At 34.4% G+C, this 26,873-nt stretch overlaps 1 protein-coding gene across 8 annotated transcripts in view; it reads left to right on the top strand.

Annotated features, from left to right (window-relative positions):
* Positions 1 to 26,873, top strand: part of LOC128998324 (bromodomain adjacent to zinc finger domain protein 2A) — a 120,567-nt gene that overhangs the window by 62,157 nt on the left and 31,537 nt on the right. For 7 of the 8 annotated variants that reach the window (XM_054424426.1, XM_054424424.1, XM_054424422.1 and 4 more), the window contains 14 exons: positions 2,610 to 2,764; positions 3,898 to 4,090; positions 4,491 to 4,570; positions 8,436 to 8,574; positions 13,612 to 13,811; positions 14,160 to 14,329; positions 15,614 to 15,730; positions 17,958 to 18,039; positions 18,878 to 18,943; positions 19,517 to 19,561; positions 21,343 to 21,396; positions 22,699 to 22,897; positions 24,674 to 24,793; positions 25,403 to 25,660. In XM_054424426.1, coding sequence (XP_054280401.1) covers positions 2,610 to 2,764; positions 3,898 to 4,090; positions 4,491 to 4,570; positions 8,436 to 8,574; positions 13,612 to 13,811; positions 14,160 to 14,329; positions 15,614 to 15,730; positions 17,958 to 18,039; positions 18,878 to 18,943; positions 19,517 to 19,561; positions 21,343 to 21,396; positions 22,699 to 22,897; positions 24,674 to 24,793; positions 25,403 to 25,660 — 1,878 coding nt within the window. The remainder of the gene's footprint in view (positions 1 to 2,609; positions 2,765 to 3,897; positions 4,091 to 4,490; positions 4,571 to 8,435; positions 8,575 to 13,611; positions 13,812 to 14,159; positions 14,330 to 15,613; positions 15,731 to 17,957; positions 18,040 to 18,877; positions 18,944 to 19,516; positions 19,562 to 21,342; positions 21,397 to 22,698; positions 22,898 to 24,673; positions 24,794 to 25,402; positions 25,661 to 26,873) is intronic. The other variant, XM_054424425.1, reaches the window with a different exon arrangement.

Here is a 26,873-nt window from a genome sequence, read left to right as displayed (position 1 = left end):
TTCTTAGGATTCGGGTTCGAGATTCGAAATTTATGGATTTGGCCATCATTAAAATTCTACAAAGCTCAAATCAACCGACCTTTAAGCAATCTGCTGATTCAGGAGATTGGAGACTGCTTAATACTTTTGTTTTGGGAGTAGCTCTTTAAAAAAAACGCCACTATATAGGGGGTGGAAAAAAGTCCCGGTGCGGTTAAATATTTCAAAAAGGAAGAAAGATAGATCTTTAAAACCTGGTACACAGTTACTGAGCATTAACATCATTTTAACACATGATTTAAAGATACACACTACCTCATCAGGGGGACGGACGGGCCCACTAGGAGTCAGAAGAATATTTTAATGCTAGCATAGGTTGATATTCACAACAAATTAAAGGTCTTTAGAATACAATGCCGCAAACTTGAACTCAAACGGACAACGGAGTCAAAAATGATAGCCGTTCAAAGATTTCTTGAATCTGTCATTTTGAATCTTTGAACGGCTGCCATTTTATACTCAGTTGTTCTCATGAGCTCAAATTCCTGGCATTATATTCTACTAATAAAGACCATTAATTTGATGTGCATATCAACCTATTCATACGTTTATGATTTTCTTCTAACTTATAGCACAGAAAACGTACTACTATAACCCAGAATGCCAACCGCATGGTAAAAAGCATTAAGTGTTTTGAGAGAGCTTTGCCTGTCAATCCGTAGGCAGCGCCACCAGCGTTGCTATGCTATTGCATGGCAACGCTTGTGGCGCTGCCTACGGATTGACAGGCAAAGCTCTCTCAAAACGCTTAATGCTTTTTAACATGCGGTTGGCATTCTGGGTTATAGTAGTACGTTTTCTGTGCTTATAGCGGGCTGTCTCCCTGAAGAGGTAGCACATCTTTGAATAATGTGTTAAAATTATCTTATTACCTAGTAACTGTATACCAAGTTTTGAAGCTCCATATCTACATTACTTTTTGAAATATTTAATTGTCCCAGGACTTTTTTCCACCCTGTATAACTACTGTTATAATGGGCATTAGTGCCCACTACACCTCTATTATACATTTAAAATACTTGGCTGTCTCTTATGAAACAAGAGTGAATTTATACCCTCATGTAGCTGTTACAACAATTATTCAGAGACTCTTACCAACTTTTGAAAAACAAATTTACATTGATTTCCACTTATGATGCTCATATTGAAGACTTATAAACAGCTTATAAACAAAACTAGTTGAGTTTCCCTCTCATTGTTGATGTATCATTAGTAAGTGTGAGTTCAATGTAAAATGTAAACAGCCTCCGGTATTTCGCCAGGAACCAACTAATGTCAACAAATAATACAATCAAAGAATCACTAAGTGCAGTTAGGAAAACTGGATGATCCGGAAAGACAAAAGTCCAAAATTAATTGTTGAAGTGTCTACGATAGCATCGGATCATTGGATACTGAAGTAGACATCCCATCTATATGGACCAGCTGTTGCCAATTTTTTATTAAAAAAGAATGTAGTTGTGTGAGCCAGTCAAAGAATGCGCTAGTGTCTAAAATTCAATATTCTACCTTATTTTTTGTTTCTGATCAAGTTGATGGGTCGTAACAGTTGCTATAACTTACAATAACTCATTCCATGTGTTTGACTTGGTAAAAAATGTTGCGTATTCCACAGGAATTAGTAATTTAGATCAGCACAATCTGATGATGGCACACATCTACTACGACGATTTTGATTAAAAGTCTGGCTACAAATTTAACATAGGAATGGAATTAATAGTAAAAAAAATATATACGAACTGAACTCACAATAAATACTGTCAGGTATTCCTAAGAATCTTACACAGTCAAAAGTTAACGAAATACGGCAAAAGAAAGAAAAAGCTGTTAGCAATATTTCCAACTCTCATGCACAATAATAAAAGAGAGTTGTAATGCTAGCAATTATTATCAAGCCTCTAAACTAGTTCAAGACTGCCTATGGGTTGTTGCATACACAACAATTTGTTTACTAAGAATTTATTGTCCTGTAAAACGTTATTTCAGTGTTTACCAATTTTTTCCGGCAGTCTAGAATGTCTTGTTAGGTGTGTCGATAGCCAAGAGAAATGCCGTTTGATGCTCCAAGGCAGTTATGTTGTGGGCTTACCACCTGCTATTTATCAATAAAGTTCCTTTTTGTACTGTACTGGCTCACCCCTTACTTTGCTCAATATGCCAATGCACAGGCGAGAGGCCCAAGTCTACAGACAAGTGCAAAATTTAAAAGAGGCCGCCAAACTTGATACTAATTTAGGAACCTTAACTTATAATGATTTTGATTTCCTTATAAGTAAACTAAGTAAATTGGGTACTTCAAACAATGTTTCGTGATTTTTTATATTTAATTTTACAATTTTGAAATTTAGATTCCAAAATATATACGTATGATTTATTTTAAAATCTAGCACAACTTCAAAAATCTACCAACTTTATTAAAAACCAATAACAACCTCTAGAAACCTTCTGATTGTTAGGCCAGCAGTATAACCTAGCTACCCATCTTGATGCAGAGAATATTTAAAAAATTCAACTTATTGAACCAAGTGGTTACTAATGCAGTTATGACTTGGCTTATGTGTGTTTTGCAGCCCGCCGCAAACCAGGGCCAAAGCCTAGACGAGTGTCACAGTCCCCGCTACCCCCTCCAGGCCCTGCCCCCTCCGCTTCACTTGCCCAGCTGTTTGCAGCTGCCGACTCTCCAAGACCAACTGAGGATTCTGATTTGACAGCTTCCCAGCATAAGGTTTGAAGCTATTTTTGATAAGAAAAATATTTCAAATATAATTTATGATTCAGCACCTCATGTTTTGTAAATAAAATAAAAAACTAATAGTTATCATGATTTACTCTCAACTCTCGATTATCGGGCATAATATGAAATCAAATCAATTTCTATATAACTGTCATCCCCCTGAGAGATTCTTATGTCAGGTCTGGCAGGTACATTTAGTTTTCTAGGGGGAGGTACTTTAGGTGTCTAACCGACATCTCGCGCATTTCGATCAACTCCAATATCTGAGAGCCGTTTGATTTGTAGAGCTTCAGCAGCTTTCAGAAACCTTCCTAGTTGATCCTGGGAAATGTTGACTCCACCTTGATACATATAATCCATCATGAACTTGAGCTCCGAAAACTTGACATCCTTCAAAATTACGGTTGGATGCGTTTCATTATACTGGCTCAGCTCCGAATAAGGGCTGCAGACAGATTTTAAAACCACTTTTTTCGACTTATATTGCCCCTTTGCAGCAAGTGTGCAGTCTACTAGAGTTCCATTTTCCAATAGGGTGTTGAACACGGAGATCAGAGTGGATTGATGGTTGTTCCATTGCAAACATAATTGTTGATCCGCCGTTTTAACTGAAGTCAATTTCTTAAAATATCGCAATGATTCAAAGCATATCTGTGATCTGTTGTCTCTTCTTTTCAATATAAGGTTAAGATCCTCTGTATAGGTAAAATCGTGGTTGACCCGCTTAACAGTTGGAAAAAATTAAAGTTTTAGAAAACCGCTAACTGATATGTATTATCTTACATACCTCATGCAGTAAAAGCAGCGAGATAATCACAAAAAATACCCACTTTATTTAAAACTATTTCAAGAGAATTATTTACATTTATAACTGGAATCTAAAGGTTTTTTTTTTAATAAAAAAAAAACAGTTAAAAAAGGCACAATACAACATATTATTAGTAAGGGTTTTCTGCTTGTGTGCTCAGAAAAACTTTATGTTGATTTTACTGTTATTTTATCAACACAATTTTATCAATGACAAGAACTTGACTATAGTGCTGACTGGATTTATTCTAGCAGTTCTCCATAGTAAAAATAAAATTTGTTTACTTGGATTTGATCGACTATTGTTGCTTGACCAGGATGGTAGACCTCGTAACCTGGGACGAGGAGTTTCCAAGCCCAAGAAAAACACAGTAGCATCTTTGCTTGCGCAGAGTCGAGCCTTGGGCATCAAGCCTGGCCTAGACCTGAACTCTCCCCTGAACCATCAAGTTAGTCTGCTCAAAGCAAACCTTCTACAACAACAATTGCAAGCATCTGCCTCTGCATCAGGTGAGTACCTTTGTTTCTTAATTTATTGTTTTCTTCTTCATTCATAATATTTTTTTTAGTACAGTAGAACTTCTCAAATCACCAACAGAGCCAGAAAAAAAGGATTACATTAGTTTCAAGTTAAATTTCTATTGATCCAATAAAACGCAAGATGGAATACGATTATATTTTAATATGCGCGTTTGAAATTGCTGCTGCACAAGTAAGAGATTTGAAGGTGCTGAAATTGAGATTATTGCTGAAATTTTCTATCACTGATTAGATTAAGCTAACAGAAGTTTCTTGTTTTGAGATCTTAAATTTCTGAATTATGAATTTCAAGCAAAGAATGAGTAAGACGTTTGAATTGAAACTAATGGTTAATTGTAAGAATAGGCTACAAACTTCATCTATTTTACAGAGGGTGAAATGGAGACAGACGATAAAAACCGGACCTCTTCCCCTAGCAGTGTACCTGAAGATTTGGAGAAGAAGATACAAGTTAGTATATCTAGAGTTAAGAAGTTCTAACATGGATCCAAAAATAAATTTATGGATTCATTATATTCATTTTAGTTTATATATCGTTGGTCTATTGACGTTTTCCATAATTTATAATCATTCAATATGGGGAAGATTGGCCAATTTTTTTATATGGTCATGCCCAAAAGACTTATTAATTGCCATACATGTATGAAAGTTACAAGAAAAGTGATGTTGAAGTAAAAGATGTCTGGGGAAAATTAATTTTGGCACGGTTAAGTTTTAGTTGATATTATAAGAACATTTTTACTTACTTATAGTCTACTAGTGGCTTGTAGGGACATAAGTCCCTAAAAAGCTCAAATGTAAAACAAATTTTTGCAATACCGGTATTTAAACAAACTCAGAATAACATTATCTATGTGTCAGAATAGGCATCCCTACACCATATCTTTTGTGTAAAAACCAGTTTGTTGTTCTTCTTTGTTTGCTTTTGTTGATGTCATTTTCAATAAATAATTTGAATCACTCCAGTGGTTTAACATGAAAAGGCAGCAAACATATCATTGTTTGTGAATAAATACTGGTTTACTAAGGTAGCTTTGGTCTTGTGGTTAATGAGGATAAATAAAAGCTTCCCTGTTTGGAATTTTAAAAATTCATTGGAGGTTCGCCTTCAGATGAATTGAAGACGCCTGCAATTTCATCTGCAGTAGGCTTATTATACCTACGACGATCCATATTTATCCTGTCTACAAACCTAAGTTCTAATTCACTGTCACCTTGTACAACCATTTCTTCCAAAGCTCTTTTGTAAATTTGTGCAAATGGATTTTCTAATAGAATTTCAGCTAGTTTTGACAATATTTCAGGTTTTAAGTCACTATTTTCTCTACGCCTTTGACGAATTTCTGTTGCTGTTGATGTGTCAATAATGTACAATTGGCCATACACGGGGTCTTCATCATGTTGAGGCAGCAAATCTGAGATTGAACCATAAATCTGTCCTTGAATTTTGAAACAGTATGGTCCTTTTCATGGAATATCTTTCTTACTGGCTGAAAAATAAGCAAAGGCCATCGCACTGTTGCATTGTCGAATGAATTTATACAGTTGTGGGCTCTCTTCAAACAAACTTTTAAGTTCTACAATAGTTTTTGACTGAGGAAGGTTAATAAGTCCGTTATGGCAACATGTCATAAAATGATTATTCGTTAGTTCTTCTCTAAAATGAAGTAGAGCACTACATTGAATGCACTCTTGGTCCAATAATCCTGCATCATGGATCTTTACATTTCTCTCGTCTACCATGGGTCTCCTAAAAAGGGGTTGTAACATATCTTGATTAAGTTCTCATTATCTACTCTTGCTCTCCTACGCGCACTGTCATTCCTATGAACAGTTCCCCGCCTTTGTGGTATTCCCCTGGCGTTCATATTAATTACAGTACTTATAATGAAAAGAATATATATCCAGCAGCCTACATACCAAAACATCTTGAATCCCTGGTGATTTTATAAAAGTATGATCGAATATGATTACTCTACGTTGTATATTCACTGCACTAAAAAAATTTACTTACGAAGGAATGCAAATACACCATTTTAGAACCAATAACATTTATAGGTTATTTTAGTTGTATATATTTACACAACCTTAACCTTAAAATGTGTAGAAATATAAAGAAAACAACATCATTTAAAATAAACTTGAACATATGATTTAAAAATAAAAACAAAACAGAAGTTAGATTTAATTTCGACTCTTTGATTATTTATACAGAATATTTATTTTACTTACGAAGGAATGCAAATACGCCATTTTAGAACCAATAACATTTATAGGTTATTTTAGTTGTATATATTTACACAACCTTAAGCTGGGTTTTCCTAGACGCGGAGTCGGCCAGCGGAGAGAGGAACGCGGAGAGCGGAATTGAAATTAACATGGCATTCCGCTCCGCTGCTAGGAAAACAGTAACATTAAATTGCCTAAGACCAGCTGAGTCCGCTCTCCGCGTTCCTCTCTCCGCTGGCCGACTACGCGCCTAGGAAAACCCGGCTTTAACCTTAAAATGTGTAGAAATATAAAGAAAACAACATCATTTAAAATAAACTTGAACATATGATTTAAAAATAAAAACAAAACAGAAGTTAGATTTAATTTCGACTCTTTGATTATTTATACAGAATATTTATTCTATGTCGTTTATTCCTTTAACACGACAATAACGTAAAAGCATGAAAAAATGAAACTTGAGTATATGATTTAAATATAAACAAAGAATGCAGACGTTTTTCCGACTAATCTTCAATATTTCAGTTTTATTATAGTATACATTTCATAGTTGACTGGCTAAAAGTAAACCAAATGTGTGTATTGATCACTGTTTTCAAATCTATGGCACAGCTGTTTTAATTTCAAAAGATGTAAACAAATTAAACCCCATGTTGTTTTAATGGGAAAAGTTTTATTCTGTTGCGAATTTATGGTAAAAAAATAAGAAAAATGAATAGTTTTCCCTCAAAATTCACGTCAAGACCTTTAAAATAAGACCCCTCCCATCCTTCTACGGCCATCCAGTCACTCACAATTTCTTTACAAAAATTTGACTTACGGAATTATATATATAGATTAGTTTAAATACACCAAGTTACTCTATCCTGTATAATATATTATTTTGATATAGTTAATAGCCCTTTTACTGACCGACTAACATTTATCATTATGGGTTTTAATGAAACCTATCCATCCTCGACAATTTTTTATGTCCAAAATTAATCGTTGCAGCAATAAGTTAAAGCTCGTAGACAAAAACTTTCTTATCCCTCTTAGTCTTAAAGACTAAAAGATGTGTAATTTAATTTTGATATATTTACTCATCTTTGTATATCAGAGATTAAATGACAGTATTATACAAATTTGAGTAAATATACATTCTAGGGGGTGGACCCGATTTTTTAATATTTGTTTTATTCCACCCGAAATTCAATGCTGATTCTGAAAATGACATTCTTTTCTCATGGAAAACTACATAAAAACCTGGAAAATGAAAAAAAAACATGAACAACTTTTTTTTATCGAACACGACATGTGGGTACTAAAATTAATCAAAATAACAAGCAGATCATGCAAATTTAGTATACATTTGATCAGGAATGAAATAAGCGAGATATTTACGATAATGTGTGACACGATTAAGTTAGGTTAGGTTAGGTTAGGTGTCATCGCTTGTAACATAAGTAGAGAAAGTACTTTTAGTATTTTGGATGGTAGAGCTCTGCAGCTGCTCTGAAGAAGGCGTGACTCTATCCTTTTCAGGGGTAGGTCTTCTTGAAGAGGAACTCCACCAAATAGCTGACTAAGTGTTTAGTTTTGACATAGTACTTGGGGGTTCATGCTCGTGCTTGCTCTCCAACCACACTCTATCCTTTTCAGGGGTAGGCCTTCTTGAAGAGGAACTCCGCCAAATATAGTATTTAGTTTTGACCTAGTACTTGGGGATTCATGCTCGTGCTTGCTATCCAGCCAACTAGGTTACCACGAGCATACTAAAAGTGGCGACACGGAGGGGACTACAACGAAAGTGGAAGCAGAAATTTAAAATCGCGTTGCACATATTCGTGTATATCTAGCTTATTTGATGTCTGATCAGAAAATATATTACATATTTGTGTTCGGCACGTTATTCCGGTAAATTTGAGTACCCACATGACATGTTTTGATAAAAAACTTTTTTGTCGTTTTCTGTTGGAATTTAATTTTTAAAATCAGCGTTGAATGTTGAGTAGACCCCTAAAATGCATATTTTTAAAAATAAAATTCCCCTGGACAAGAGCTTGGGTGTAGTGACTGTAATTAAATGTTATTGGTAACTTTTCAGACTAATACACGAGATGGGAGACTCGGTGAAACATTCAGTGAGACTAGTAGTATGCCTGATGTCAGCACTGACACATCTGATTCAGATTCTGAAATTGACTGGAGAACAGGCAAGAAAAGGGAGGCGGACCCTCGCCAAGGTAATGTAACGTAGTTCAACCAGATCAAAACTAGCAACAGTTTAATTATTTCTCTCACAGTTAACCCTTGTGCCCGTGAAAAGTGATTGATCATTGTAGTTAACATTTAGAAAAACTCAGCTGTAGATCTAAATTAGCTAAATCACTTTTGTGCAAACTAACATTAAGATAGGGAAGAAGTGAAAGTAGCGAGTGGGTTTTTTGAGGTAATCAAAACATGGGTGGGATGGGATTTGGGTTAAATTTGAGTGGTGAGTGGCGTATCTTAGGGAAACTCAAAACTTGATTGTCAAATTATAGTTTGTAATTAAGCATAAGATTTGGATTTGACACATCACTGCAACGTATCATACCTATCACTATAACATAAAATATACCAAGTCGTATACTGTTAGAAACCTTCATAAGGTTTATGATTGTTTCGTATTTGGCATATCTACCAAATGCAGTGGCTCACTAAAGCAGTGGTGACATTTTTACTAAAGCCATAAAAGTGTCTGGGATTACAGAAAAGAATGTTTATAAGCTTGATAAAGTGATCAGATAATTTGTTTCCATTTCAACCTGGTATCTACATGAAGATATTTAAAAACTGCAACCATTGGGGCTATGCGACAGATAAAAATAGACCAAGTTGTGTCGCTTGGGTTTAATTTAACAATTCATTCTGTTTTTTTTTTTGCAAATCTTTTGCTGCTTCCCACACCCCTATATATTACCTGTCCGTTAATGATCGTAATGTCGTCCATGGCAACCGGATTTGAGATTAAAATCTCATTACCAGGCAGTTAAAAATGTCATTTCGCTCAAATTGGGGTCCTTTGGTGAACACAAAAACATGAAAATAAAACGGAAGGACATTGTACGAATATTTACAACTGGCCAGTACAGGTCACTACAACGCAGCAAGGGTAGATGTGAAAACCGGTCGCCATAGACGACAATAGGATCACTGCCGGACAGGTAATACAGTGGAACCTTAATAAATCGAACCTCAATAATTCGAAGTCCTTGATAAATCAAATTTTTAAAATTCCCCTTGAACTTCCCTATCTATTGCAATGTTAATTTTACCTCTACAATTTGAATATTTCACGAGAAACGCCTTTATAATTTGAAGTTTTGTGGTATTTTTTGACGTAAAGTACCTCTATAAATCGAAGTTTTAGTCCAAAAACCTCTATAATTCGAAATCGTGCAACTGCCGCACCTCTACAAGTCGAAGTATTAGCAAGAAACCCTCTATTAATCGAAGTTGTATGGAATTCGTTATGATTCAAAACATCGAGACTGTACTTTACTGTGTCGTGTTTTGTGTTTCAACTGGAAATCCAACTTCTGCTCCTGTTGCAATCTATGTCAGTCATGTGCGTGTACTTGAGTAGTTTGGATACAGTGTCTCCTTTGTTTTAGAGTGTTTAGTGCTAGTGAGTTTTTTTAGCCAATATGGCAAAACGTTCATACAAGACACTTACCTACGAGGATAGGTTAAAAGTTATCAAAGCAGTAGAAAAGGGTGACAAGAAAAAATGTGAAATTGCTAAGCATTTTGGTATACCGGCCAACACTTTGTCAACCATTTTAAAACACAAGGAGAAGTATGAAAGCAATGCATCAAGATCGAAGAGAATAAAAGGACCTGAATCTAAAGAAATTGAAGATTGTGTGTTGCAGTGGCTTAAACAATGCCGAGATAAAAATTTACCTGTAAGTGGACCGACTTTACAGGAAAAAGCCGTTGAATTTGCTTCTTAACTCAGTAAAACAAACTTTCGGGCAAAAAATGGGTGGTTACAAATTTTTAAAAACGTGAGATTGTTTTTAAAAGAATAACGGGCGAAAGTGCTAGTGTGGACGATCAGTTGTGTACGGAATGGACAGAAAAAATACTCGATCTAACAAAGGGCTACAAACCCGGTGACATATTCAATGCGGACGAAACTGGACTTTATTGTCAGTGCTTACCGGATAAAACATTAGCGTTCAAAGGAGACTCATGCCATTGAGGCAAAAATAGTAAGCAGAGAGTTACAGTGCTACTTGGTGCAAACCAAACTGGATCCGTTAAACTCAAACCACTAATGATTGGGAAGGCCAAAAACCCGCGTTGTTTCAAAGGTGTAAAAAGTTTCCCGATGGACTACATTTCAAACCCTAAATCTCAGATGAAATCAGAAATTTTCGGCAAGTGGTTAAAAGACCTTGATAATGATATGAAGAAGAAGAAAAAGAAAATTCTTATGTTCATCGACAATTGTACAGCTCATGGTGATTTACCCAAGCTAAAAAACATTAAAATTGTGTTTTTACCCCCTAATACGACATCCAAACTACAGCCTCTAGATCAAGGAATCATCAAGAACTTCAAAGTGTTTTTGTAGAAAAGAAGTGGTTCGCCGGTTCCTAAGTGACTTAGAAATAAATAGCCCCACAAAAATCTATGTGCTTGACGCAATGTGGATGGCGTCAAAGGTTTGGAATAATAATTTATCTGAGAAAACAATCAAAAATTGTTTTAAGAAAAGTGGATTCACCCAGAAACCCAAAGAAAATGCAGAAGACACAGATGTGGATATCAGTGTGGTTGATGACCCTCCTAATAATGAACTCGAGCCTCCAACGCGTTGGAATGAAGTTACACGGTCCCTTAATGTCGAGGATCTACCGTTCGAGGAATTTGTCAATTTTGATGACGATGTGGCGACAAGTGGGGAACTAAGTGAAGCGGATATAATCACCTCCATTGCACAAGATCCGAGTCTAGAAGATAATGTAGGAGAGGGTGATGACGAGGGTGAAGCGGACAGCGAGGACGAAGCAACGGACCCAGACCCGACACTCAGTGATGCGCGTTGTGCAATTGATGTCTTGCGCAAATTTATTCAAAAGAAGACGATGATGAGTGACCAAACAATTAAATCAATTTCTGTACTAGACGTTGCGCTGGACAAAGTTACTCTAACAGGTAGACGAACTACAATTTCTGAATATTTTTCTGCATAAGGAGTTAACCATACAAACATTTAGGCTCCTACTGTAGCCTATCTCTGTTTTATGATGTACTGTATCAGCAAATATTTTGTTTTCCACTGTAAATGTAAAGTAAACATTTTTACACTGTAATTATTTTCAATACAGTACATCAGTTAGTCATTGTTTTGAGTTACATTAAGAAAGATAATTTCGTTTGATTATAAGAAATATTTTATCTACTGAGACTTTGTTTTTGAATAAATGTTTTCACAATTATTAAATAAAATGACTACATGTATTCCATTTTTGCAGTTTTTAAATGTACGGTAGGCTATTGAAAACTTGTACAAGTTGCGTTAAAATGTTCTTTAAAAATCAAATGTATGTTTTGTTAAATACATTGTCATTGATTTTGTTTTGTACTGTCATTGATTTCAATAAATACGTATACTGTACTGAATTTGAAAACAAGTTATTATTTATTTCCCGGTCTGTTTTAAAGTATACCAACATACTTTTTTAAATCTATACATTTAAAGCTTATTTACTTTAGTCTAAACTTTTAATGTGATGGTACTAGTCAGTTTTACAGACCTCTGATATTGATTTACCCATCATTCATTGTAAAAAAAAGAAAGTTCCAAACAGGCGATAAGAGAACAGGTGCCCGTCTAATAATATAAGGGTCGTTGCCGAGGGGCAAAAAACTGAGAGGGTGTCTGCCAGTGACTCATTTCTTTGTTTACTTCATTCGCGCTACTCTGTAACCTTTCCACTGAAAAATGGCTATGAGCCGTAGAGTACGTTCTACAAATAATTGAACCTCTATAAATCAAATTTTTGGGAGAATGAACCTTGATAAATCGAACCTTTATTATTCGAAGTACTCGATAATTCGAAGTTTTCCCGTTCCCCTTGGGATTCAATTTACTGAATCTCGAATCTTCGAATCTCGAGTCCCAAAAATAATTACAAATGGGCTTATGGTGATTAAAGCAAGAATGGAATAGGAACCATTTAAAAATAAAATTACACTTATATACACTACTTAATACACCATAAATGACTACTCTTTTACAATGAAAAGTTACGTAATTACTTTTGACACACGGCAAAAATAACAGACGACTAATCAGTTACATCTAACCTATTAACTTAAATCGAACGGTTGGTCGGTAAACATTATTTGGACGGCAAATATTCATTATTGGTTATATTATATTTGGTTACGACACAATTATTCTAGCAAAAAACCACTTGAACACCTCTGAGACAAATTATCACACATACAACACTCGGCATAAATAATTCCTTGTTTCAAGTAAACAAACATAAATTAAAATTCTATGAAAAAATCCATCCTAAATAGGATTAAAAATTTTAAAGCATTTCTTCTTAGTGAAATCAGTAATGAACAAAGCAATAAGAATTTCATGAGAAAACTAAAACTTAATTAAGTGGAGAAAGTGTTTTATTCCCTGGAAGGTATTTTTCCACCTCCCCTTTTTGGTATTAGCTGCTAACTGATTTAGTTTTGATTATTTTTTATTTACTTGTTCTTGGTTTTTAATGTCAATAATGGTTCAAGATATGCATATTTGTAAATTATCAATTTAAGATAGATTTAGTTGATGCCATTTAATGTACAAAACTGTACTTTATGAATAAAGCATATTTGATTTGATTTGATTTATGGTTGTTGTAGGTACACTTGTTAATTTTAAATTCGATTATCGATAGTATACTCTGTTCATAAAATGGCAATATCACAGTACTGTATATTATGATGTCGATAACCTTTATGGCTAGGCAATGTCACAGTATAGTGTATATTACGACATCAATAACCTTTATGGTAAGGCAATGTCACAGTATAGTGTATATTACGACATCAATAACCTTTATGGTTATGCAATGTCACAGTATATGCCTTATAATTCTATTTTTTTGATTCTCGAATTTTGTTAATCGAATCTCAAATCCGAATCTTTTATTAGGATTCGGTGGATTCTACACATCTTTACTCATTTGTATACCTGTTACTGATAAAACTCTGATTTACAGATGAAAGGCCTTCAAAAAGGCTAAAATTATTACCTCAACCGGTCACTAGAATTCCTTCAGAATTCAAATTACCATTGTTAAACGGATGGAAGCGAGAAACTACAATCAAAGGAATTAAGAAATTGCACCACTTTAAAGCTGAGGTTGTGTATGTGACTCCATGTGGACAGCGTTTGAAGAACTACATTGAATTGTGTGAGGTTAGTATTTTATATGAAAAAGTCAAGTCTTTACTGACTACCTCGATTTGTAGGGTATAGTACTTATAGGATAATGGTTTGCTCAGGGTTTACCAGTTTAAAACATTATGAATATTGCTTTCAAATTATATTAGTGAATTGACACCAAATGAGTCATGTTGGTCTGTCGTAACTATCCTGTGTTACATCCATATACATTTACAAATATAATTTCACTTTGGTAATTCACAAAACCATTGGTGTATTTAATACAATTACCCAAGCTGTTCCAGGAGCTGTAATCCACTAGTATTTCTTCATAACGGTATAAGGATACTCAAGTAAATAACACAATTAAACTTGTTACAGCATTTGGAGAAGACAAACAACTATGACATAACCCCTGAAAACATCAATTTTGACCCCACAATGATGCTCGGTGAATACTTCCACACAATTCAAAGTCAAGAGCCAAAGCCAATAACTCTCAAAGAAGTAAAAGACACCATGAATGAGCTGAGATCTTACGCAGAAGCTATGTAAGTCAAAAGTAACTCTAACTATGACTATCAATAAGCTGACCTAATCTTAGGGCCTATAGGAATATGAATTGTAGAAAAAGGAGGATAGCAGCTAGCTTACCTTGAAAGTGTAGGTAGGCCATAGAACATTTAGAAAACACTGTGCACACAATATTTCGTACCCTGAAGGACTTTGTCAAGTGTAGAGAAAGAGTTTACAAATTACAAAATGGCTGCTGTCATGGCTGTTGTCAACTATGCAGGGTTGCCACATATCATAAGTCTATTTACAACTGTGTACACATGATATGTATATTATGATATGTGGCAACCCTGCATAGTTGACAACAGCCATGACAGCAGCCATTTTGTAATTTGTAAACTCTTTCTCTACACTTGACAAAGTCCTTCAGGGTACGAAATATTGTGTGCACAGTGTTTTCTAAATGTTCTATACACTCCTTATGCTAAAATCAAAATGTTATGTGAATTGAATTGTTGCTTTCAAGTGCCATGTTTCATATTGCCTGCGGCTCAAGTTTCGCAAATAGTTTCAGAAAGAAATAGTTTTGAATGGCCAATACAACGATACATTGTAATCCAATTCTTTATCATTAAAATAGTTACTTAGTCAAATTGTTGAGGATTTTTTTAAAGAGTATAATAGCAGTCCAAGCTATGCTATGCCCAATAGCTGGGTAAGATTCATAATTCCAAGCTTAAATAATACTAATTACATTAGAACATGAAACATGAAAACTCCAAGCGTAGTGATATCTTAGTAAACTAATAATGCAATTACAAATTAAAGTTAAGTGCTCATATTTCCAAGTAACCAAAACCAGTGCTCAATCTACCGAATGCTGACCGCATAAATGTTTCCGAGCAGAAGAATCCTGAGTGGTCCCTCACTTGTGGCGCTGACTGTACCTGTTTCACTTGATTTTGTGGGAACTCGGTTTTATTTATTTGTGAATACTGATCACTCGGTATTGTGATATGTGTTGATTTTTTCGTAAGCTTGGAATTTTGAGAGCTCGAATTTATAATCTGTTTAGTCATTGGAGTTCTGAACACATACTTTTTGGGAATTAAATATTTTGAAACAAAATTATTAAAATTATAAGGTGATTCTAGCTAGCTTATCTGAAAAAATAGATTCCAGAAGCTAATTGGTACACAGTAAAATGTCGTATAACATAACGCTGTTATTAGGTTCTAGTGTAGGACAGAGTTCAGACTGAATAATAATTCATTATTAATATGTTAAATAACAATAATACAAATTATGTTGTTTTTCAGGAATCTTGGATATCCAATTGTGAACTACCCTGAGACCAAGTTAGCTATCCTAGTCACTGGTATAGATCCCAAGCAAATAGCCAAGGAAGAAGCCGCCAGAACCAAGGAACTCACTAGGTAGATTAAAAACTCCAGCAAGTTATATATCCTAAGTTGCTGATCACTTATATACATACGTTTCATGTTTTCAGCATAGCTGGTGAAAAGATTTGTATTGTTATACAATACAGTAATCAGTATTAGACATTGACATCTACTCTCTACCTCTGAATGTAGAACCCATTTTAGCGAATTTATCAGGGAAGTAGCTATTATCATAAATAGTGGGTGGCATGGTAATACCTAGGCGGAGGACCGATTTACTTTTTCATTTTGATGTCTCCAGAGGCCAAAATTCTATTCGATGAAATTTTTACATTAGTATTTGTATTTGTGTGTCCGTGAACAAGATAACTCAAATAATGTTTGTCCGATTTTGATGAAGTTTTTCATGAACACAATGATAGTTCACGAACTAGAAAGATGGAGCCATAGGAACCATGGAGATGTATGAGGTTTTAAATTTTTTTTTTTTATTGGATTTTCAAATTTTTATCCTTAAGTGTCCTTGAAGCCTAGACGTTCTAACTCATAAAGCAATTTAAAAACTACATAGACAATTTCTAATCTCTCAGTGAACTATATATTTAAATTACATTCACTTTGGTATTTGAAAAAAATATTTTGAGATGGTAGCAACTGTTCAGCGGCTGTTTGAAATGAACGATATTAACATTGCTCTTATGGGGGGCGAATCCAAGAAAGCCGTTGGCTTCCATGGACTCCCTTGGAAATCAATTCAAAACTACAAAGAAAATTTCTAATCCCACAGTGTCCTAGACATTTAAATTATAATCACTTTGGTGTTTGAAAAATATTTTTTAATGATAATAAACTCTTTAGCAGCTGTTTGAGATTATCCAAGATGGCCGCTAGGCTCCAAGAACTCCTAAAACATATACCCAATTTTCATTACACCCATCAAGTAGAGCTTTAAGAAACAAATATTTGTTTACACTGAAGCGTTGTTGTAGGATTAAAGGTTACAGAAAAAATATAAATAAACTGTATGTTTAGATTCCCGTTATTCCTAAAGAGAAAAAGTAAACTGTTTAGTTTATATCATATTATACTATACTATTAACACTTAATAAAAAACACTTCCTTGCTTTTAGCAGCAAACCTAAGTACTATTTAATTAGAGAATATATCTGACTGGGACGGGTGGCGTCGTCCTGTAATCCAGCTACTAGGAGGTCACAAATTGTGGATATTTATAGGGATGCACTGTGGATGCGATGCTCCCTGGTGTGGATTAACGTCCGCACTAGTGAGTACTACGACTATACGCAGTACTATCCTAATAATTAGACCAATTCGTTAATTACGAGGAAAAAATGTGGTTCGGATTCCACAATAAACTGTAGGTCCCTTAGTTGCCATTAGCTGTATGGGCTATTAATTAACAGCTGTATCTAAGGAACATGTCGGCCTTAGTCACTAACAAGACTACAAGATCGCACCACTCATCCTACACTCATCCTTCACTCATATTTGGGTTAAAATACGCACATAGTGGCGTCCCCATCTTAAATAATTGATAATTGACAAGATTAAGGCTAATTTTCAAAATCATCTAATCAGACAAAACGGAAACTCCGCTTAGTCTGCATTGTTTGCTGTTGCAGGGGTATTTTAAATGGGTTCATTCATTTCTATGTGAATAACATAACATTTTCTAACTGCATATATACAATATTTTCTTCAATTGCTGTTGTCTCTGTGGCTGGGCGTTGACTAGGCCTCCCAACTTCTTGTCCTCTTACAACATTTGCTATTTTACTCCTCTCGATTCCACATCCCTCTTCACTCATATGTCCAAACCATTTTAGTTTTGTTTCTCCTACTCCTGATTTAGCTGTCTTTGATGTGGTACCTTTTATTTTCAGAGAAAACAGCTGGTTGAATAGTGGGGAAAGTGCAGAAATGGGCTAGAGAGTTTAAAAAAAGGGTCGTGATAGTGTTAATTTCTAAAGGAACCGGTGTTTTCTGTGGGCACCAAGACTTTTCACAGAAGACCGCAAAGTGTGCTCTAAAGTACCAGTATACAAACGGACAGCAAAACATACAAATTATGCCAGTAAGTGGTGACGATCCTCACACATGAAGCTGTTCGCAAAAACGACCCTTACTTAAAAAATGGCCCTTGTATTATATAATTAACATCTACACCACCACATCATCAACTGTGTCAACCATTTTTTTTTCTGTGGAATGGAATTATAGTATTTTTTTTCTTTTTCAGGTTCATCAGGGAACAAGAAAAAAGTGAAAAGCAAGAGGCAATTAGGAAGGAGAGAGAGCAACGTAATATCGCAATGCTTGAGGTAATATTATTAATTCTCCTTATGCTCTTAGGCATGAGAAATAGATTGAGATTAATAAAAGGATATATTGCATTTTGCATCAGCATGGTGGTAAGCTTGGTATATTTTTTGCGAAATGACTGTTGTAGTCTTTTTAATATTTCCTAAGTCATACATTTTTGTCGTAAATTTAATTTTAATATTTTATACTTTTCCAATTTATGTTGATTCCGTAATATTTTTTATTTCACGCTCAGTAAAACTTTACAAAGTTTTTGGGTAAGCTGTCGCCCTTTACTTGGATACATAAAGGAAAATACTTTAAAAAATGTCTTAATAGACTACAATTGCTTGGTTGTATATTAATTTGGGTAAGGTTTCAACCTAAAGTATGATTATGTACAGTATAAATGATGTCAGTAGTCTTAAAAGTTACGTTTAAGGTTTTCAGTCTTAATCTCAGTTTTAACAATGACAGAGAGAATGTAGGATATATGAAAACTCTTAGAAAACACACATGGGAATAGTTGGATGACACAAACTTCATTTTAAAGGAACATCATACAAGTTGTATCATGTGATACTTTTGGGAATCTTAGCAGTCCGTGTTGTTTTTCAGTTTTGCTAAATGTCTTTATATCTGAGAAAAATAAAATTAATTTCTAGATAAAATCAATTTTACTAATGAATTTACTATCACTTAAAACACATTTTTTTGCAAGAATTTCTGATTTTGTTGTTAATTCTTTTGGTGTTTTGTTGCTTGTTTTGTTTGTTTGGTTTCGGTAATTTAATTTACGATGTGATTTTTAATTGCTTTATTCTTGGCATTGTAGTGTTTATTTTGAATTGCATGTAGGCCCGACGGAAACGGCAAGAAGAGGCTTCCAAATTGAAGCAAGAAGAACAGCATAGAAAGCAGCAGGCAAGTGTTGTTCTTAAGCCTATCTGGCTTCTAACTATTTTTCTGCATTATAAAAGTAACATTTTGATCATCAAATCGGGAAACATCTACTTGTATGTTAAACAATTTTATTATTATATATTATGAACACTGATCTTTGGTATTGTAACTTATGTTTGTGTCTATGTCATAAAACTGTTTAACGTTATGGAAATAAATATTATTTCTTTGTTATGTACAAATAGATGTCTTTTGAATAAACACCTGTTGATACCAATTATTATTATCTAGCCTATGAAAAAATTAATTTTGACTCTGAAAGAACCATCAAACACAAATTATTTTAAATATTTTCTGGCTAGGTAAATAGCCTATACAAGTTTTCAATCTAGGTGAAAATTACAAATATTTTTTTTACAAAAGTAAAAATATCAAGAGTAATGTTTGATTTAATTGTCACTGTCATAATTCTACTGATTAAATATGTAATACATTTTTTTCAAATCTATTTCTCCTGTGCATTTAGTTAAACAATCATCGCATATTTTTTCTTTATGTGTGGAAGATAACAATAATTGAAAATGGTTGTTTTAGGAGAGAGAAATCAAAAGACAGCAGACAGCTCTCATTAAAGAACAGGTAAGATTTGTTAATATTTTCTTACGCAGTGTAAGATACAAGTGCTGTCCAGAAAGTATCAGGCGTTTAAAAAACATGGATATAATAAACACAACGCGTTTTACTAAGGCATTTAACTTAATGTGGTAGATGCTTTTCGTTGCCCTCGTAGAAATCTGTTGTGAGTGAGTTGAACGGTTTAATCTGCGTGGAGTTTGACTTTGTTCTTTTTGGGACAGATGGTAGGTTGTATGGTAGATATGGAAAACGTGCCACCCAAAAACATTCAAGAGCTCTGCATTCCATCGTTAATACCTCCTTTAAAACCTCAATTAAGCTGCAAAAACTACTCAGCAGTGCTAAAAATAGGGTGAACAATACAGCCAACAGAACTGGTATTTACAAGTTATCATGTGACGATTGGAACAAAATTTACATTGGTCAAACAGGCAGGGCATTTCAAACGAGGTTCAAAGAACATTTGCCTATAGCAAGTAATCATCCAAAGTCCAATTTTGCTGCAGATCTTGTAAATGAAAACCATAATTACAGTGATTTCAACACAAATTTAATCCTAGTACATTTCTGCAATAAAGGTAACGTTATTGATGCTCTAGAGGAATTAAAAATTTATAATGCAGCCAAAATTCAACCTAACACATAAAACGATAAAATCAATTTCCAGTCTAATGCATTGTACAATAATAAAGAAGAACAGCTGTTGAACAAGTAGCCGAGAGGTACAAAGTCCACCGCCCGACCATCTTCCCCATTGCAGTCGACCTTCACCTGTAACTGTGCGCACACGGTCAGTCATTATAAGTTTTTGTCGGTAGGCCTTCTCGTTTTTCTATCGTGTCAATGTCCACGTTCGTATGTAGTATGTGTCCGTGTTTCTTATTTAAACTTTTGATGACCTTTTCGACGTGACAGTGTAATATTCTTGTACGAGATCTGAAGATGAGGACTTAAGTCCTCAAAATGTGTAATCCATAAGGATCCATAAGGGCAGTACTCAGGTAATTTTATACCTTTTGTAGTTTGTTCTGTGATCCAGAGACAAAACAACTCAAATATTTATCCACACAAGGTTTGCCACCTGTTACGACACAATGGTTAATCTGGTTTCTTTTTTTGGTAATTTCCAGAAGTGTGAGTGTCACAACAAGTTCTTCTTTGGATTTTCAGAGCCTACCTGGCACAAAATTTGTGGTATCCTACTGCAATTTCAAGGACTAACTCCAAGAAATTTGTAAAAATTTGATTTTAAGTAACTATGAAAAGATTTTTTGTAAGTGCAAATGGCCTGAGTGTGTTTGTGGCAATGGCTGGTAGAAACAACTTGACACCAATATGGCGGTGCAAGCCCAGTCCAAAACATCTCTTACTTTCTGGACAGCCCACTTTATTTAATGATTCAGATTAGTTCTACTTATGCATATAGGCTAACTGTTGAATTTGTACATATTCTTCTATCTTTAATGAGCTGGATTAAAAATTATGTGTAATTTAAATTTTATTTTATAGATGAGGTATATTTATTTGTTTAAAATTAAGTATTACTGTCATCAAACTGACCGTTAACATATTGAGGATACGTAATATGTTAATCATTTTTGAGGCCTGCAGCAGTACAGTCAATGTTAATATATTTTATAAATTTAACTTATAAATATTTGCCATTTTTGTGGGCATGACTACACTCAAGTATTCAACATGCCGCCTCAACCTTTTAATAGCCAATCAATTTGGTTAACAAATAGTTTAAATGCCAGAACCCTAAGTACATTTCTCTATTTTAGATTTATATACAAGAACTCAGCAAGCAGCGTGAACTCTTATACACCGTTGAATTGGTGAGTAAGCCTGTTTTTTGTAAACTGTAAACTGGTCCCGGTAAGTACGCCTGTTATCTGTACACCTTTGAACTGGTAAGTAAGTTATTTAAGGAGTTATTGCTGTCATTTTCCATCACGAGTAGTGAAAACAAAGTTGTTTTAGAGTTTTGAGATCTTGTCTCATGTGAGGGAGTACCTATAAAATAACAAGATTAATAAAAACCCTACCCAAATCTGTAAAATCATAAAAGACTACATGGAGAACCTTATAGTACTCAAACCTAGAAAGAAAACCATGATTAGTACAAATAGAATATGTACAAATCCGGAAAATGGTAATTATTTGTGTCAATGGTAGGGAAAATGTTGGATAATTTATTTACGTAGACTTCTCTTGTGGGTTTTTGGTGCATAAATCATCATTCATTTTAGTATTTATTTTATATGATATTGTATTAAGATTTATTACTTTTCTATTTTTGATTGTTTGAAAGATTTTAGTTTGACACTCCATCTGAAAATTTGCAGTCACCCATTAACCAATACAGTATTTTCTTCTTTGTGGCTTATATTTTTGTACACATTTTTTTAACATTGTTATCTTGTGTAAAATACCTCATATATGAATAAATTACCTCATCTATATCATGTAATTCGCAAACCTGTTTTCTATCTATTATGTGTTACCCATCACAGTAGGATTTTATTTTCAGATTCATCATTGCTAACATTATTCGCTGCATTTTTTGTGTGTTTTTATTGCTTTAATTAAATGATGATTAACAGTTAATAATTAATTGATTTTTAAATTTACCTTAGTAAATTGTAAATAAGTAATACAGTATTTATAACACATATTATTAATTTTGTAATTGATTGTCTGATTTAACTACTATAATTACTATAACTACTACTATAATGTTATTAGGTTGAGATAGATAACATGTGTTAAGTTTACAAAAGGATTGTGAGACAAGGAACTAAGTTTAGAATACTTCACTTCATTTTTACTTTCTTCAATAGGCACGTTTTCTGAACATTAGTGTAGACTAAGAATATATAAAATTTGTGTTTATTTATTTGTTTGAATTCAAAATGTCAGAGTTTTTTAAAAAAAAAAACCTTTTTCAATTGGGACATAATTGTCACTCTGAACATCTTAAATTGACTTCAATATATATTAGGTCAACTAGTTAATACTCCCCAAATTAATAGGTAGTTCATCAAAATTTAATTAATTTGGAAAATAATTTTAATTTTAATGTTGTAGATCTTTGCACCGACTTAAAAAATTTATAAATATGTAACAATTTTTTCTAGGAAAGAGAACGAAGACGTCAGCATATGGCACTTGTCAAACAACTTGAACAGCGAAAAAGACAAGAGGAGAGAGAGAAAAAAAGACTTGAACAAAAAGCAGAGAAAATGGCTTCCAGAGAGAAAAGAATGGAACAGAGGAAGATTGAAATGGATCTGCTGAGCGAAATTAGAAAACCAGTTGAGGACATGGAATTGCCTGGTAAAGTACTCAAATTTGATTCTATAGTTTATCAAACTTTCAGTCGCAATATTGATTTTTAATAATTCTTTAAAGAGTTTTTGTTGCTCTTATTTCCTTATTTGCCAACATTCATGCAGGATAATTTCATAGTCCTAGGTGAATTGTGCAAAAATTGTGGCATCTGATGAAAAAAATATTACTTAAATAAAACTAAAATCTCCAATCCTTAAAAATTGATCATAAGACACTTGCCAGGAATGTTTACTAAAGATTTTTAGGGGTTAAATTTTGAATGTATTTATTTCAACTTATTTATAACTTTACAATAACCTCTAAACCCTTTCAAATGGTTTAGAAGAGGAATGTTACTAGCCTATTTATTTTGCAACGTGTATGTTGATGTAACTTGGTTTTTTAATATTCAAATTTTTCACTATCTTCTATGTTGATAGTGAAAAGTCATTTTGCCTTTATTTTACATAACAATAAATCAAGTTTTACAGGTTTTATAATTTCAAATTCAGAATAACGCTGTCATATAGAATGTTCTCTAAGTGGATGGATATAATGTTGATGAACAACCAAAAACAGTCTTTATCTAAAGTTATTAATCATTTGATGTAATTAAGACTTATTAACACTATAAATGTAATTTTAAAATATAGTACGGTGTAAAATGATGTGTGTGCTAGAAGAGTTCCGTATTCACATTCCATCATTGTAGTCTGTCTCTGCTGGGAAAGAGAAAAGTTAGGTGCTGTAGTAAAATAACACAAATAATGGTAACATATATAGTAGTCGGGAAAATCGGGAATTAGTATTGAATTTCAAAATGGTCTTGAAAAGTCGGGAATTAGTCTTAAATTTGATTTCAAAATCGGGAATTTTCATGATTTTGCCGCGACCGTCGTCTTGCGTTTACGTAACCGCGAAAGCCAATGATGATGATGTCTACACGGCCTCGGGAAATGTTCGCGATTTTGCCGCAATAGTGGACGACGACGATGACCTTTCCGTGACCACTGGGAATGACAATAACGTTACCGTGACCGCGGGAGATGACAATAACGTTTCCGTGACCACGAGAGACGACGATGACGTTTCTGTGACAACGGGAGACGACGATGACGTTTCCGTGACCGCGGAAGATGACGGTGATGTCTAAACAGCCGCGGAAAATGTTCATGATTTTGCCGCGATCGCGGACGACGACGATGACGTTTCCGTGACCGCGGGAGATGACGATGACGTTTCCGTGACCGTGGGAGATGACGATGACGTTTCCGTGACCGCGGGAGACGATGATGGTGTCTATACGGCCGGGGGAAATGTTCATGATTTTGCCGCAATCGCGGACGACGACGATCACGTTTCTGTAACCGCTGCAGTCAATGATGATGTCTAAACGTACGGTACGCGGAAGATTTCATGATAAAAAAACAACCAAATTTGCTAGTTAGAATTTTTTATTGCTGCATTATTTCTTCACTTGAAAACTCCACATTATCATAATACTACTTTATGACAAAGACAGGGGTTGGTGTAGTATTATTTAGAAAATTTGGTTAAGCTCTAAAAATTGGTATCATTATCAAGAATCGAGAATCGATACATTTTGGTACCAACGCCCACTAATTGTTGAAAAAACTAGTCTTGAAAAATCTGGAATTAGTCTTGAAAAGTCTGGAATTAGTCTTGAATTTTATAATGGAAATAAACTAGACACCCTGAATGTATCTGGCAAAAGTATAAGTTGATTGAATCTCATACATTGTGATGTTGTTCAATGTTCAGATCTGAAGCCGTTGCCAGAACTGAATCGTATACCGGGACTCAGGTTGTCTGGCCAAGCATTTTCTGATACTCTGATGGTCTTTGAATTCTTGCACAACTTTGGTGAAACTCTCGGCTTTGGTAAGTATAAAAAATTATCTATATAACGTTATTTTACAAAACTATTTCAAAGTAAAAAATTAAAATTATTTGATTTAATTTTATTAAGATTGTCCAAGCCATCGTTTTGTAACTATCTAAGGTCAATTTTAGTTAAATAGCATCATTAATTAATTGCCCAATGACAAATGTGGGTCCAGAAATGATTTTGCTTAGAATCGAACGAGCAACCCTCAGATTTTAAGGCCTGCACTAAAAATTTCTGCACTAGGTCAAGAAATTTGTATTAAAAAAATCCAAAATTTTCGGGTCTTGATCAACCCTACTTTTTATACGTTTTGGTTCATTTCAAATTGATTGTTATGTTTACTGTTTAGTCCTTTGATCTTCTATAAACAGATGATTATATATAATTAATCACTGGAAATCATAGATACTAGTGGTTGTCAACAGTATGTTTTACCAAGTCAAAGTTTTCCTGGCTTTTGCAGCAAGTTATTTATACACGTTTGTAAGATTTTGTGATTTTTTTTTAATAAATATATAAAATATATATATATTTAATGTTTAATTTAAGTGTAGTTGATTAAAATGTAGTGAATGGTTAATGATAATAAATGTATTTTTCAGACATGGGTAGCCTCCCTACTCTAAATAGCCTTCAGAACGCTTTGCTGGGTGATGAGGAAGCAGAAGAAGAACTTTTGTCAGTGATGACCCATCTCATCATCTGTGCCATTGAGGACCCTGGTATACCCAACCCAGCCCGCCACACTACTCTACTTGGGCAGAGCCTCAAACAAGCGGACATCACCCACTCAAACATCTCCGAGATACTAAGAATCTACCTCTACGCCAATGCTACTGGGGAGGTCAAGGCTCTTACTGGTCAGTATTTGAAATCTAACTATCCCACTCTGCATTAACAGCCGACAGTTCCTATCTTGTTCGTTGTCCTCGTGAACATTGTCAAATCTTTTACCTTTTATTCTCTTTTTCATTCGTGGGAACCAAAAACATGGCATGGCGCGGTCAGGCGAGTTGGGCACTTGGGGTAGCAGAACTATGCCGTTTTAGCCATAAACTGATGAACAGAAATGTCTGTATGCACTGGTCCATTGTCGTGATGAAGAAGCCAGTCTCCTTCTGCTACGAATCGGGTGTTTTCTGACAAATCCTGTTGCGTAATCTTCTCTAAACTTCTATAAAAAGCTTGATTCACAGTCTTACCAAAGTAATGAAACTCTTAGTGAATCACCATTGACATCAATAGAATAAATCAGCTTGACGACATATTTTGGTTGAAGTGAAAACTATGTCTTCCATTTTCTTTACTGGTGTTAACTGTTTGGGGGTCGTAACCATAGCACCACTACTCATCCCCTGTGGTGACCCGACAACGACCCCTGACAAAAAATCAGGCTGGTCTCCAAACATTGTTTCAAAGCACAACATGGTTGAACTTTTCACCGTGTATACTTATTTCTAGGGGTCTGCGGGTCAGACTTTTTTGGTTCGGGTCGGGTCGGGTCGGGCCGATAAATTTGGTCCTCGGGTTTCGGGCCAAAATCGGGTCGGGCCAAAAATTATTAATTACCGGATTTTTTATATTTTTTAACTCCTATCTGTGTTTTTAATATTACTTGAAAATTACATATGGGAAAAAATGTATTTATGTATATTATTTCATGTTCATAACTTATTTACAGCTTAGAAGTTGCCTCAACTCCAAGAAAGAAGAAAATAATTTTTTTTATCAAGCCATTCTTTCCCATTTTCATAACTGTTGAAATATCTAAACAGCTATATTACAACAAGTTTGTAATGGAACTTAATATAAAAGGATCATAAACAAATCAATTAACCTTATCACAAGTTTAGGGCCTGTGGACTGGCTTCAAGACTGCAAGCAAGAAGAAAATAAAAATTCTATGTTTCCAACATGCAATATGAATCATTCATTCCCTGCCTCCTAACCTCCTAAGTACAAAAACCTCACACTTACAATAGCATTATTAGTTACATCATCATAAATAAAGAATTATTTATTATTGGCATTAGTAGGCCTACAGCTTTACATAGGAATTATTTTTTATAGGGC

The sequence above is a fragment of the Macrosteles quadrilineatus genome, unplaced genomic scaffold (assembly GCF_028750875.1).
Source record: "Macrosteles quadrilineatus isolate MER2022 unplaced genomic scaffold, UCM_ALF_1.0 Scaffold_7__1_contigs__length_78375512, whole genome shotgun sequence".
NCBI classification, from domain to species: Eukaryota; Metazoa; Arthropoda; class Insecta; order Hemiptera; family Cicadellidae; genus Macrosteles; species Macrosteles quadrilineatus.
The sequence above is the reverse complement of the archived record's forward strand: the minus strand, read 5'-3'. Positions and strand labels throughout refer to the sequence as shown.